Source organism: Lontra canadensis, unplaced genomic scaffold (assembly GCF_010015895.1).
Source record: "Lontra canadensis isolate GAN:19392208 unplaced genomic scaffold, GSC_riverotter_1.0 scaffold86, whole genome shotgun sequence".
Classification (NCBI taxonomy): domain Eukaryota; kingdom Metazoa; phylum Chordata; class Mammalia; order Carnivora; family Mustelidae; genus Lontra; species Lontra canadensis.
Window position 1 is genome coordinate 3706437 of NW_022631080.1, and position 15579 is coordinate 3722015.

At 35.7% G+C, this 15579-nt stretch overlaps 1 protein-coding gene across 1 annotated transcript; it reads left to right on the top strand.

Annotated features, from left to right (window-relative positions):
- The first annotated feature begins 4715 nt into the window (after positions 1–4715).
- Positions 4716–8043, top strand: LOC116882627 (E3 ubiquitin-protein ligase RLIM-like). The gene is made up of 3 exons (XM_032883156.1): positions 4716–4736; positions 4808–5088; positions 6385–8043. The coding sequence occupies exons 2-3, from the start codon at positions 4848–4850 to the stop codon at positions 8025–8027; spliced, it is 1884 nt and encodes a 627-aa protein (XP_032739047.1). The 5' UTR covers positions 4716–4736; positions 4808–4847; the 3' UTR covers positions 8028–8043.
- Positions 8044–15579: the final 7536 nt, after the last annotated feature.

Genomic DNA, 15579 nt, shown 5'->3' on the forward strand with positions numbered 1-15579 from the left:
AGGGAGGGAGGGAGGGAGAGACAGAACTACTAAGGGCACCTGGGTGGCTCAGTCAGTTAAGCAGCCCACTCTCTTTGGCTCATGTCATAATCACAGGGTCCTGGGATGGAGCCCCTTGTCAGGCTCCCGCCTCAAAGGGGAATCTGCTTAAGATCTTCCCTCTCCCTCTTCCCCTCCCCAACTTGCACATTTTCTCATTCTCTCACTCTCTCTCAAATAAAATCTTTAAAAAAATAAATAAATAACACGTTAAGTGAAAACAACTGATTTTTTTAAAGGGTTATCAAATTAAAGGGTTATCAATTAAATGGGTACGTATTTTTGTGCACTAGACATAGTTGTATAGCAGCTGAGTAATGCTGGTTAGCTGTTAAGGTGTTATTTCCTAGTTTAGAATGCTTAGTTATTTCCTGATTGCTCCTATGTTAAGATGATGTACTGCAAAGAAACTAATAGCTATCCAGTTTATTAAAAAGTCTAACAATTACACCTCTAGTCACCTAGGCCTTGCATGTATATATAAATGTATATATAACAAAGCATACAGTGAGCACATTTAGCAGATGATAAATATGCCTTTGTTTTTCCCCTCACCCTCAAAATGGTAAATCTGATCATCTTATTTTATTAATTTAAATATGAAAAATATTAAGAAGCAAATAATGTGTAACTTTATATGTACTAAGTACTAATAACATGCTGTTATCTTTTTGCTTATGCTTACACTGTACCATGACTACCTTCCAAAATTTAATTAAAATGTTTTTCATGGTATCTTAAAAATTTAAAGTTGTTGTAATTATATTTTCATTCATAAAATTGTGAAACAAAAAATATTGAGGTCATACATTTAAAATGTCTTATAAACAAAAATATTAAGACAACTGAGGACCAACCAACAGAGATCCAAGGTATAAATATTTTAACTCAGCAAGCTAAAATCAGTTATACACATATGCTACTACCCCCATGGCTTTGATCCCCAAGCTTGTCATGACCTTGCCTCAACTCTGGAATTGTCTTCTATGGCTCAATACTCCATTTCAGCTTACTGGCTTTGGATTAATGTCCTGGGAGATAGTAATTCCTAGCTTGATATTGGAATTTGAACCTGTTCTTATTATCTTGCCTCTCTGTTAGCTAAGCACTGCAGCACTAACTTAATCCCCACTCAACCTTTCCTTTCTACTTCATGGTTGCCAATCCATCACTATGGTTCAGGTACTATATTCAATTCCCACTGCTTAATTCTCTAAGCAACTGACTAAATCAAACTTTGAAAACAGATTCAACTTTGTCATATTAAAGTTTCAGAAATGGGAGTCTAGAGAGTTTAAATCATTGGGTAAATAAGAATTAATGATTAGTCTTCAACCTTGGTCTCTAAATTCTCAACCTAATACTTTCTTATATACTGAATTGCCTCAAGCATATTGCTTTTAAATACACTGAATTCAAATACTGTTTGGAAACATCAATTGTGATATTTGATAACAAATATTAAAAACAAGACTTTAAAGCAGACAACAATGATAATGCTATAGGAACTCAATGTTTGAGATGAAGTACATTCACACTGCAAAGGAAATTTCAAGACTTAACTGAAATAGACCTATTACTAGTACCCAGAAACTAGACTTGAGCCAATGGTTATTAACCTAACCAAACATCTATTTTAAATGTTTAAATAATCACACCTATACATGTTTGTGCACACACAAGCACACACCTACCACACTAATTAAGACTTTGCTAAACTTAGGCATCCAAAAATCCCATCAGGGAGCTAAATGGTTACATAACAGTATCTCACTATTTATTAAGGTATCAGTGAAAAAATTTTAGTTCCTACCAAAACCATCCCATTTCTAAAATAAACCAAATGCTCAGTGGTAATTTACTTCAGATATTTTCTCTTCACTTGACAATTAAATGACCATTATTGGGCCAAGGTATCAGAATACACTGGATAATATGTGAAACACATAAGAAAATAGGGACACATTGAAAGGATCTCATGGCACAAAGAATTAGGAAGTTTATTTAACAGATTAACAGTATATGCTAACCAGATTTGATTCATAATCAAATGAAAATGATTGCTCATTTATTTCAACTCAATTATAAACAATTTCAGTGTGTGATACTTATTAAATAAATGACAAAATATCTGTATTCTTGTATTTTCATAAAAAACTAAACCCAATTAAACTTACATAAACAAATAAACTTTATAAAATGGACAATAGCAAATAAGTTTTAGGTGGCAAATTTATTAAAAATTACTTCCTGACATCTGACTAGATCACTGATCATATCACTCTCTTGTTGCAACCATTAGGAACCTTTCTATTTTAAGTGACAGAAATTCTACACAAGCTTTACATTTAGGAAAAAAAAAGAAGAAATACATTGGTTTACAGATCTAAAGATCCTAAGGCATATCTAGCTTCAGGTATTTCTCAAATTTTTTTCTTAGGTATCTGGCCCTTTCTTCATCTGTTGTTCTCTGTCACTTTATGTTGACTTCCCTCATTCTTGGGTGTACAAGATAACATCCCAAACATCTTCAGGTTTACATCCTACCAGCTTAGCAACTACATTAAAAATATTTTTTTCATTTTTAATAATTATAAGTAACATCTCAGATTTAACTTTTAAAAAAAATTTTTTTAAAGACTTATTTATTTGTGAGAGAGAGCACAGGGAGGTGTGGGAGGGAGAGGGAGAGAAATCCAAACAGACTCCTTGCTGAGCAAGGAGCCTTGTGTCAATACAGGGCCCAGTTCCATGACCCTGAGATCATGACCTGAGCCAAACCAAGAGTCAGACACACAACCAACTGTGCCACCCATGCATCCCAGATTTAACTTTTAAATATCCTTTTGGTCACAGACCCATGCTTGAACCAGCTACCATAACCAGCAATTTGAGATCTATTGATTAGACATGACTGCATTATGTGCCCTTTCCTTCATCTGTGGCAGTGAATTCAGCTGAACCTAAACCAACTTGACTAAGGGGTTTTTCCTTTGAGAAAATCAGGATGCTATTATCTTAAGTATGTTAAGTGGTCACTAAGACAGTAAAAATAAAATCCATTATCTGTACTCAAAAAAATAATAAAACATCTTAATATGTGCTCTATTTCTTACAGGAAAAACTCAAAACTCAATTTATAATCTATATCAATTATTTCATCTGGAATAAATTTGATATCATTTCCACCCCAACTCCAATATTGTGGCCACAGCTCCCCAAAGAAGCCAAGGTCTTTCAGGTCTATTCCTTCAGTCTGACATACTCTCTCTTCACCAACACATACCCAACTGACACTTTCCACCAGTAGAAACTCATAATTATATTTAAAGATCCAGATTTAAATGTACTATCTGTGAACTATTCCCTAACCCCCATTAAATAACATCACAAATTTCCTTGCACTTATACAATATTATAGATATAAATCTCTTATCACATATAATATATTGTATTTTCACAGTTTCTATGTGGTAGTTCCATCACCTGGAAAATAAATTACTTGGGAGTACAGACTTCTGCAATATTTGACATATCTCTAGTGGATATTAACTGACTGTTTAGACTGGACAGATTCATTGTTAAGTCCAGTTGAATAATATTTCAAATTCCATAGCCAAATCTTATCTTTACACGAACAACTTGAAGGATTCCAAAACAAGTGTTAAGTGGGACTGGTAAGATTAACGAGTCCAAAAACTCTTCTAGGTCTCCTTCAGACAGCACTGCAATTGAGCATTATTACCATGCCATCCTGGTTGCACTAACATACATGGAACAAAATCAGTAGCATCAGTACACATTTCAATAGGCAAGGCAACTCTTTTAAGTTTGTTTTAAAAGTGCCTGTGAAGTTCTGGCTAGACTTAAGAATTATTTATAATATTTATGAGAAAGGAGAACAAAAATGAAACTATGTTTTTGTGGAAAATTCCTTAAAGAATTGACCAGAAAGCCTGCCAAAGTTTTTGTTTTTGTTTGGTTTGTTTTGCTTTAACAGAAGTTTGAGGGACTGTATAATAAGAGTGAAAGGATTTAAGAGTGAAAAGGATTAAAAAATATCTTAAAATAATAAATTAAAAAAATGATAATAAGAGAGTGTAAAAGAAAAGACCCAGCAAAAGAAATTCAGCTATAGCTCTGGTAAATTATCAAAAAACGTGGGTTTTCTTACTGAGTATCTATGATTTGAGGAATTCATGAGGAGAAAAGAGAGACTTCCCTGGGCACCTGAAAATTAGAATTGTTACACTTGACTAGAATGACTTTGGTGCGACATTTTGAAGAAGGTAGTCATATGTAGTATAAGTAACTACATTTGGGTTCTTTAATTTAATATCCAAATAACTAGAGCATAGCAGAGCCTGGAAAAGCCTCCTGAAAGCCAGGGAATAGGCTCATGTAGATAAAAAGAAGTAAAGGACAGTGCTTGGCACACAAGTAAGCCTCTGTAGTATTTGCTGGTTTAAATGAAAATGAAACCTACCCTGAATATAGTCCCTAGTTGGTAACAAAGGGGAAGATAATGGATACCTAGGCAACGGTGTCTAGCAAGCTTCCACATAAAGGCGGTTCTCAACTAAGGACTCATCAGAAGCCGCAGAGCTGCGGTCAGGGATGCAGGAGAAACCTACGTAGAGGCAGATCCAACCGCATCCAGTCCTGCCACACTCCAACCGGAGCAGAAAGAGAATTCAGTTAGTATCTTTCATAGATTACATAGATTTATTTGAACATAAATTAAAACTCAGTTATTGTTTTTCAACAGCATGTCATAAAAGTCAGATATCTTCTACTGGCTCATCAAGATGGAAAATTCAGGTTTCGACGATGAAGACAAATCTGCAGCCCTGCGCAGAAGTCAGAGGGACCGATTGGTCCGGGAAGAAGATTTCTACCAATTTGTAAATAACCTGAGTGAAGAAGATTACAAGCTTATGAGGGATAACAATTTGCTAGGCATTCCCGGTGAACCTACATTAGAAGAGTTGCAGAGGAGACTTCAACGAATTAAAGACAACCCACCACAAAATTCAGACGAAAATACAGGTATATTTCACTTTTAAGGAGAATAGAATGGGACGGGTAAGGAACTTCATAGTAGTGTCAGCCAAAGATAATACAAAAGTGGCACACATTAATTTGGGTGTTAAGTAACTTCTCATTAAAAAGAACTGGTATTTACCTGATTTGGGAGGAGAATGTCGAGATATGTTTTTCCCCCAATTCATATTTGGGTTACTTTAATTGTAAAACAGTGTGAAATAGCCTATTGATATTTTTCTTGGTTTTCCACCTCAACTAAAAGTTCCTCCTACTTCCTGAATTATTTTTTCTATAAAGACATGGACTTCCTCACCAGCAAAAAATACTATATTCTCTATCTGGGGGTAATTTTGCTCCCAACCCCCAAGGGACATTTCACAATGTCTGGAGATATTTTGATTGTCAAAAATGATGAGTGGGTGTTACTGGCAAATAGCGGCAGAAGCCAAGGATACTGCCAAACACCTTACAATGTATAAGATAGCTCCCCAAAACCAAGACTCATCCAACACTAAAATGTCAACAGTGCTAAGGTTGAAAAGTCCTGCTCTAATTAAGTCTGGTGTCTCTCTCCTAGTATAAAGTAGAGAATTTTACAATCGAATGAAGATGATACATAATAGTTCAGTTCTTAAATATGGTTTCATATATACTATGCTAGGTTCAGTCTCTCCATTTGAGCTGACCTTCAGTTTCATGTCAACTCAAAATCTTGGTAACATCAAGAAGTATTCAAAAACTTTAAAACCTATAAACTTTATTTAAATTGAGCAATGGTTACAATGGTCTTATATTTTTTAAAAAAACTTTATATATTACCTTAAGCACTTAAAAGCCTAGAAGAAGTGATGTTGTATGCTAATGAGAAGTAGGCAATAATGTAAATTGAACTAAAATATTAGCGCTGTACCTTCACCTTTTTTAATTGCATTAGTGTTTTGACAGTGGAGTGAAAAAATGTTGTCTCTTGACTGTCCTCCCATGGTGGTACACAGGGCCATGCATAAGATGAAATATTGAAAACAGACTTTCTCCAGATTCCTTTAAAAAAATTCTCTAAATTTACCTAGGAGTAACTAACTCTTTTCAGAAGTAACTCAAACTGTCCTGCCTTCACTTGTAAATCTAGAAAATGTAGTTTCCAAAATATTAACTCTATAAATGTGAAATATGTTAAGAATATCTGAGTATTAAAGTTCTAATTTTTTGTTTGCTTTTGAAACAAGGTTTCAGAGTGCTATTTTATGATGCTTCTAATTTTGGTAGTTCCTTTCTGCCACTACTTTTTTTTGTTAACAGGTGGAGGAGATTCTTCTGATAATACATCTAGTGGTGACTCTCTATTAAACTGGGTTAACTCTTTCCAACAAACTGAAAATGTGACAAGTGGGCAAACAGAACACCAAATTTGGGAAGAACTGAGCCAGATTAATTCAAGTAACAATAATACCAGATTTGGTTTAGAAATGAATTTTAATGTTAATAATGGGAGCCCAAATCCAGAGAACAAAGATGTACCATCTGTAAGATTTCCCAGAGGAGACAATACAGAAAATATCCAAAGGCAAGTGGAAAATACACAGTCTGAATCAACATTTATAAGACCACCTATGTTAGAACAAAGTACAACTGAAGCATTAATAGAAGGACCAGTTACTAGAGGTCAGCGAAGAGCAAGAAGCAGGAGCCCAGAGCAGCGAAGAACCAGAGGAAGAACTGAAAGTAGTTCAGCTCCAAATTCATGGAGTGATCTTTTACTAAGATTTCATCAGAGTCTAGCACCTGAGACTTTTGAGCAGCTTCTGGAAGAGGAGAATGAGTTATTTTCTAGAATTCAGCACCAAGAAACATCTAGACAGCAAATAACTGGAACTGAGCCACAAAATAGGGGTCTTTTTTCAACTTCTGGAATAAGGAATGCTGTTCAAGAAGAAAGTTCTCCAGATACAACCAGTGATGGTGAATCTTGGGAAGTGGAACATATAAGTTCAACCATATTATTCAATCTTGAGGTAGAACAAGTTCATCTTGGGGCGTATTCTCATAGTGATAGCATAGCTAGCAGAACTCCGTTAACATATGAGACACCAACTTTAGAAAGTGAACAAGGAGGACTTTGGAATATGTTACCATCTTTTGAGCAGACAGATGCAACAACTTATCTCAGTACCATCGGAATTCCCATTCACAGAATTTTAAATACTGATTTAAATGATACAACATCTATTACAATTCAGAGCACATTAATGCAGACAGTGACAACATTCAGTGGCTCAGTTGACCTTATGGACAGTGACAGTGATTTAGTGCATAGTGTCTCACCCTCAAGTGAAAACATGGAAAGGGCAGAGTCATCAAATGAAAGAGATGGTTCTGGTGGTAGGACTAGTTCTGGTTCCAATTCAAATACTAGTTCTGATTTCCATTCAAGTTTTCCATTGATTTCTAGTTCAAATTCCAGCTACATAACTAGTTTCAATTCTAGTCCTATTTCAAGTTCCAGCTCCAGTGATGAAAATTCAGAAATAAGATCACTGATGTTTGATGGTACTAATGAAATAAGCTTATCACCAGGCTCACCATCAGAAGCTGGGCAAGAAAGTAGACCTATGAGCCCAATAATATTTGATGAAAGTGACTCTTGGACCTCCCTTAATCTGGACCATTTTTTCCTCTTGAATGAAGACCATCATGACCAAACTACAGGACTCACCAAAGCACAAATTGACAACTTGGCTGTAAGATCTTTTGGTAAAAGTGGTGCATTAAAAGCCTGTAGTATTTGCATCACAGAGTACACAGAAGGCAACAGACTACGCATCCTACCTTGCTCCCATGAATTTCATATCCACTGTATCGATCGCTGGCTGTTGGAGAACTCTACCTGTCCTATTTGTCGTAGGAAAGCAGTAGAGTCTGGTGAAAGAGAAACTTCTAATTGAGATCTGAATTCTCAGCTATACAAACGGTTATAGTGATGGACAAACAGTAGTCACCTGCCTGATGTCCACTTTTGGAGTGATTTTTAAATATAATAATCTGAATCTAATCTAAAATTGAATCCTGAAAAAAAATTAAATTGAATCCCCATATAATAATCTGAACTGAATCACTGGTTCCTGAAGGAATGTTTGGATTTTCTCCAATTTCTGTTCTAGAATTTAAAAAAAAATGCTGTCTTACCTGACAGCAATATTGTCCTGTTAAAAATAAGAATCTGAATCTGTTCTAAAATTGAATCCCAATGTAACAATCTGTAGTGAATCATTGTTTCCTGAAGGAATGATTGAATTTTCCTCAATTTCTGTTCCAAAATAAAAGAAAATATATAAAAAAACAAACAGTACTGTCCTATCTGAGAGCAAAAACAAATTTCACACTATAATGGATCACTGAATTTCAGAAGAAACTTAGCAGGTACACTAGGGTGGGATTTTCCTGATTCCATGGGAGAAATGTCTTAATAGATAATCAATCCAGATGGAACCTAATACAAGTATCTAGTTGTGCAAATCCCAGATATCTCACAGCCATGTCTCATCTTAGATGTGCATACAAAGAGGAACACAACCAAAATAATCAAGAACATTAAGAACTTATTAGAATCACTCACATAAAGTCATTACATTCATAGAATGCCATAGAAAAGCTTTTAAAACTTTGTCTTCCTATCTCTCTTCCCAGCAGTTTATCCCAACCCTTAACACTACCTTAAAGTTTCTCCCATTTTCTACTACTAATATATCAGTTAAGGTCCTGGGCAAAAATTGATGGCACACTTGAAAAGGGTGATGGAATAGAGTTTAATGAAGAGACTATTTACTAAAAGTGTGCAAAGAATGAAAGGAAACAAAGAGATGATAAATTACCCTGAGGCTAGCAGCTGTCAGAAGCCAGTATTATCAACTCTAGGCTTGAAGGTATATAAAGAGGGAGTAGTTGCCTCTTCCCCTTGTCCTCCATTCTGTTCTTTGACTCAGTTTAACAATATTCTTTTAATTTTCCTTTCATCTACTCAGAACTGGTATATGAAGAAGAGAACAAGTACATTTTATCTTTAGAAGTGATGAGATGACAAACCATAGAATTTAATTACATTGCTCTTAAACATGTCACACTTTGCTTTGCTGTGATTGTAAACAACTAAGGAAAAAAGCCGGTATACGTACTTCTCCAATTTTTGCTTTATAAGTACATTCAAGTCTCAGTTTCTTTTTTTTTTTTTTAATTTTCTTTAGATGTATGTGTGAGTTGGGGGATGGGGGACACAGGGAACAGAGGCAGAGGGAGAGAAACTCAGACTCTGCTGAGCATGGAGCAGGATGTAGGGCTTGAGCCCATGACCCTGAGATCATTGACCTGAGCTGAAACCAAGAGTGCGACACTTAACAGACTGAGTCACCCAGGTGACCCATATTTCTTTTTATTTATAAGTTCAGTTCACATAATTTTTAAAAAATAAGCTTTATTCTTATAAAGTATACTATGGTTTATATATCTTAATCTTTACGTGAATGATCCAAAGTACGCAGCCTCCCAAGTTGTAATCTGAAAAGCTGGAGTTCAAAAACATGCTTAACTAATTCAATTCTAATCATCCCTATCAAAGTATTACCCCAAACCATGACACTTTAAAATCAAATTTTAGGGGGACCTGGGTGGCTCAGGTTAAGCATCTGCCTTCGGCTCAGGTCATGATGCCAGGGTTCTGGGATCTAGCCCCGTGTCAGGCTCCCTGCTCAGCAGGAAGCCTGCTTCTCCCTCTCCCTCTGTTCTTCTCCCTGCTTGTGCTCTCTCACTCTCTCTGTCAAATAAATAAAATCTTTTTAAAAAAATCAAATTTTAGGTCATGCTTCTCTTCCAATCCAAACATAGTAAAGGACTTTTCTCCTAATTCAGCCTGGAAACTGGAGTTTTTAATTTTTTGTTTTTGTTTTCTTTTTTTGTATATTGGCCAAACCAGCAAATTTTGCTTAAAATTTTCAATCCTTGTTTAGGTGAGACTAAACTGTATTTTGACCAAAGCAACAGTCATAAATTTTATGCACTGCACAACCTATATAAATATGGTCAGTGTTAAGTATAAACTTTCTCTAAAAATTTAAAGTCAGAATCATCACTGGCATTTCTAAGATTTTTTTTATTTTATTTGAGACAGAGAAAACGAGCACGGGGAAGGGGAGAGGAAGAAGCAGACTCCCTCCTGAGCGGGGGTTCCCAATGTGGGGCTCAATCCCAGGACCCTGAGATCATGACCTAGCAGGAGGCAGATGCTTAACCAACTTAGCCACCCAGGCACCCCAACCTTCATTTTCTATGTGAATTATTGACAGCTACAGTAATTACACAGAAACATAAAATAGAAACAGGGTATACTGGTGAAGTCTTTTAGTATATCTTTGAGCTAGAATATTTTTCACACAGAAGATATTTGCATGGCTGGAAATAAAGTCTTAAATGAACCTCTGAAATTCACATTAAATTCTGAAAGTTGTTTGAATATTCTGATTATTACTAAGTATTTCTGATACTACATCTATTTCATTTAAAGAGAGGAATAATTATAGCAGTACTTGTCTTCTTGCTATACTAATGTGTTCCAACCTTCCAGATGATAACTGCCTAATCAATACTTCAGTACATTCACATACATTTTCTGCAGTAGAATTCTAAAATGGCCCCCAATGACTTTTAGAGTATCATCTGTGAATGTGATAGACTACCATTCCCATTCCTACATTATGATGTATGGTACAGTTGATTTTGAGCTTATCCAGAATGAACCTGACCTAATCAGGTGAGTCCATAAAAGTCACAGGATTTCTAGTCCAGATAAGATGGTTTATACTCCACTCTCTCTGCTCTCCCTCTATAAGTACAACTATATATCCTAGAAATAACACAAGACAACCAAAGGAGAACTCTGAAAGTTCTAAAGGGGAAAGTGAATTGGCTAGGGACCTTTGGAATGGATGAACAACCTCATGGCAGGACATCTTATGATCCCTCCAAATAAAAAGGTGATCCAGGCTCAGCACTTCCTAACTCCCAACTTAGTAACAGAAAGCAGTTCTAACAGGCTCTTCCTCCATCAGATCAAATGGAAGTCCCACTGAAAACACGAGGTGAGCCCTGCAGAAGCTGTAAAGAGAGAAAATTGGAAGCCCTGTTGACAATTAAGTGACCTGGAGAAGTGCTTTCCTTCCCCACTGGGCCTGAGGCCCCCTTTCCCCACCCAGACATACCATACTGGTGATCAAGGGTACCAGCAAAAGTGATCCCACCGTATAAAGCTCCCACCTGGAAAAATGGTCTTCTCCTTAGCTGGGCCCGAGATTCCTCTGCCATACCCAGAGATACCAGGCAACTTGCCTATAACCCACCAACACCACAAAAAGCTCCCAACTTGGTAAGTAATCACCATCCCTTACAGACAAGGGAGATCTTGACACAAGTTCCTGGCCCAGGAAGTGCTCTTTATCCAAGTGGACCACAGCTACCCTTCCCCCATCTAGAAGCACCAAGTGCCCTGGCCTGGGAAGCTTTTTCTACCTGCTTAAGCAGCACAAACACAGATCTGTACTAACCCTACCTGCACAAGATAAATCAGACAAAATAGTACCTCAAAGGTTCTAACAGAAAGGTGTCATGGAACCACAGTCCACAAAAGTAGAAGAGGCACTGTGTGCCAAATCTAAGCTAAATACCAGCTAAAATTTAAACAAAACCAAAAACAAAGTTTAAACAGGAACCAAAGTATCTTAACATAATAGCCAAAGTGTTCAAGGGACAATAAAGTATCACCTTTCATACCAAGAACCAGACACATGACAACTTGAATAAGAAATGGTGAATGATGCCAATCCCAAAATGAATTAGATGTTCAAATTATCTGAAAACGTTTTTAATACTGATTTCAGGCCTTTAAGACCTTTAACAGAGAACTCAAGTCACCTCATGCCAGTATCCTAACTTATAAACCTGTGAATTAATAAAGAGATATTGTTTTAAGTCCCTGCATTTGTGCCAGTTTTTTAAAGATTTTATTTATTTAAGATTTTTTTTAAAGATTTTATTTATTTGACAGACAGAGATCACAAGTAGACAGAAAGGCAGGCAGAGAGAGAGAGAGAGGAGGAAGCAGGCTCCCTGCCGAGCAGAAAGCCCTATGCGGGGCTCCATCCCAGGACCCCAAGATCATGACCCAAGCTGAAGGCAGAGGCCCAACCCATTGAGCCACCCAGGTGCCCCGTGTGCCAGTTTCCCATGCAGAATAGAAAACTAATCAACCTCTCATCTACGATTCATCCTATGTCCAGAAAAAGATTATAATGAGCCCTAAACGGCTCAGTGTCTTACTTCCAGGCTTACTATAAATTTATTATATTCTTGATCCTACAAAAAATACAATTATTGACCTTTGGGTACCATTTTTGCTTAGAATGGAATCCCTAATTAATTATTGCTATCAAAGCTTCAAAAAGACAATATCCTTCCCCTTTGAAAAACTGCCAATATCTTAACAGTTTAACTTTACTTAAAATCAACTGATCCCACTCTACTACTGTATGCTGCTTTTATAAGCACAATTTAATATCGACTTTCAAATTATAAAGCTTATTTTTGTTTCAAAGCAATTGCTGAATATTAGATTGAGCTCCCAAATCACACTCCTCTATATCTGCCCTACCAAATATCAGAAGCTGGGAAGACTTTTACCTGAATTTTCTAATCTCCACTTGATCTGTTTTTTACATTATAATTTATCATTTAAATCCATAGCATCAGTTATACTCATGAGTGTGAACATAAATACTTCCTTCTTAATAATTTTCTCCTTTATTTTCTTCCTAGTTATTTGTCTGTTTATTCTGGCCTACTTAAAAAAAAAAAAGAACACCTTATCTGAATAATAAAATTCTTTTTGAAAGCACTTATAGCCAATGGATAGGTCTCTGATAGTAACATAAAGTATCTTTTTTGGCTAACCATAAAAACAAGGTGTGCTCTCAATCTTCCAAGAAGAATAAAAATCCTTCCATAAGTGCAAACAAATTTGAGCATATAACAATATGAACATCAAAACACTGCATGTACTGAAAATTCCACAAAGGAATGTAATGTTTCCAAAATATATATAATGTTTCTGAAATGTTTCGGAAATATACATTTCTGTCATCAACTTGCTTTAAGATCTCAGCATCTTCATCTGCAGTATCTTTACAACAGTTAACCAAACATTTTCATCTTTTCATTATATGAGGTAAATGTATAATCTGTTCTATAAGAAATGTTCTGGTATGAGAATTTTGAGCGGAAATCTGAACTGTGTTTTTTGTAACTTTAAGATTTGAAAGTTCTTTCCCATCCTAACATGGGCTTTTTCACTGTGAAATAATAAGAGACTCTCCTTTTACATGACAGTTGAAACTCTCCATTTTTAGTTATGAAACCAGGATCTTTAACATCGCCACAAAAATGTGGGGGCTTGGAAAAGCATTTTCAAGAAATTCCTTTTTTGAAAGATGAGAATCCATCATTCATACAGGACAGACACTAATTATCAGCCAACTATGTGTTCTGGGTTATTCATTCTGACATCACCAATCACAACACAGATATCCACCACCTCTGCCCTTGTATCTATCCTCAGAGTATATTTTTTATTGTTGCTATGACACTTACCTCTAAAACATATTTTTTTTATTTATCTTGTACCTGTGTTCTTCCCCACTCTCACTCCAAAGCAGAAGCTCCCTAAGAGCTTTCTTTTTATTATTGCTACATTTCTCAAGACTAGCATAGTTATGGCATCAACGTGTGTGTGTGTGTGTGTGTGTGTGTGTAGCATATACTCAATTAAAACATGTCAAACAAACAAAAACTTTACCAAAAAGAGTTCTTGGTTCAGTTTCAGAATTTTTGGCTAATGTTAGCATCCCAGGCTTATTTTTCACCCTTTATTCTCCAGAGAAAACTTATTTTAATAGTGTTACCCAGCACCGTGGATTTGATTTATTTCAGCCTAGACTTCTTTCACTTAGTTAACATATTTGTGTAATATTTCTTGCCTGTTAAGTTATAGTATCTGCCAAACCTTTTCCAGATCATTATTTCATGCATTCAATACATACATACTTATCCAGAATGTGCCAAGCCTAATGCTGGATGTTAGGATTGTAGTTAAGAAATATAGCACTTATCATTAAGAAATGTATTGAATTTTAAAGAAAGCAGATAAACATATGCTGACACTGTGTGCGATGGATACTCTTAGAGATGAGTGCCCTAATATCTTCTGGATATAAGGCAAAATGGAATGGCCTAGAAGGAGCAATCTACATTAATAAGTCAAAACTCCCAAAGTTAGGTGATATCTGAGTTGTACCTAGCAGTAGTAGTAGTAATTGACCAATGAAATGAGGTCATTAATTTTATTCTAAGCAAAATGAACACTACATGCAAGATTAGAAATGCACAACAGAACGCTGAAAATTCAGGGATCAGTACTCATCATACTCCGGGGTAGAAGAGGAAAAGGTCTAAACACATTAGCAAAATATGAAGTGATGAGGCCAAAGAGGTAACAAATGACTTCAGTATATCATGCTGAAGAGTTGAACTAGATCCTCTAAGCAGTGCACAGTTGATGTGATTTTAGTAAGAGGAATAAAATTATTCAATTTCTAGAACAGTCATGCCAGCAGGGAAGTGCAGAACAGATTGTGGAAAAGTTAGATTGTCCCACTTATAGATTTATGGCATTAATTGGATGAGAAAAGTATAAAGTCCTGAAATAATGGTGTTGCAAATGAGATGTGGAAACACATGATTCAAGTACATAACATTAAAGAAACAGAATGATATTTGGTGGCTGCTTGGATAATTTAGAGATGACCTCAAATTTCTCATTTAGGTAACTGAGTGGACTTATATAAGAAATGTATTATAACTGGTTTGTCATGGTAGAGCAATAGAAAACAATTCAGCCAGGATCTCTGAGATTTGAGATGTCAGAGGCATATTTTAGTGGCAATGTTTATCTGGCTACTATGGATATCAAGTAAGCTTCTAAAATTAAAACAAAGATGCTAACTGAAGTCAAAGAAGTACAAGATATTGCCTGTAAAAGTATGTTTAGTAATTATTATTACTAAATGATCCTTGGAATCCCTTGGAAAAAGAACAATTATAGATAGACACAAAGGAGGTAACAAAGATAGTCAAGACAGAAAAAAAAGAGGTAAACACTAATCATAAAACTAAAATGTGACACAAGTCAAGAAAATAGAAAATTTCTAGGAAGGAATGCCAAGAGTCCATTTGAAGAACTTTTTCTAACTTAAATATACATTTCTAAAAACTAAAATATTCTATTTAAAAACATGATTTTAGACAAAAGCCTAGTACTCTAACATACGGCTAATGAATGTAACTTATTAGAAATTAGAAAAGTGTGGAATGGAGCACCTGGGTGGCTCAGTCATTTAAGCA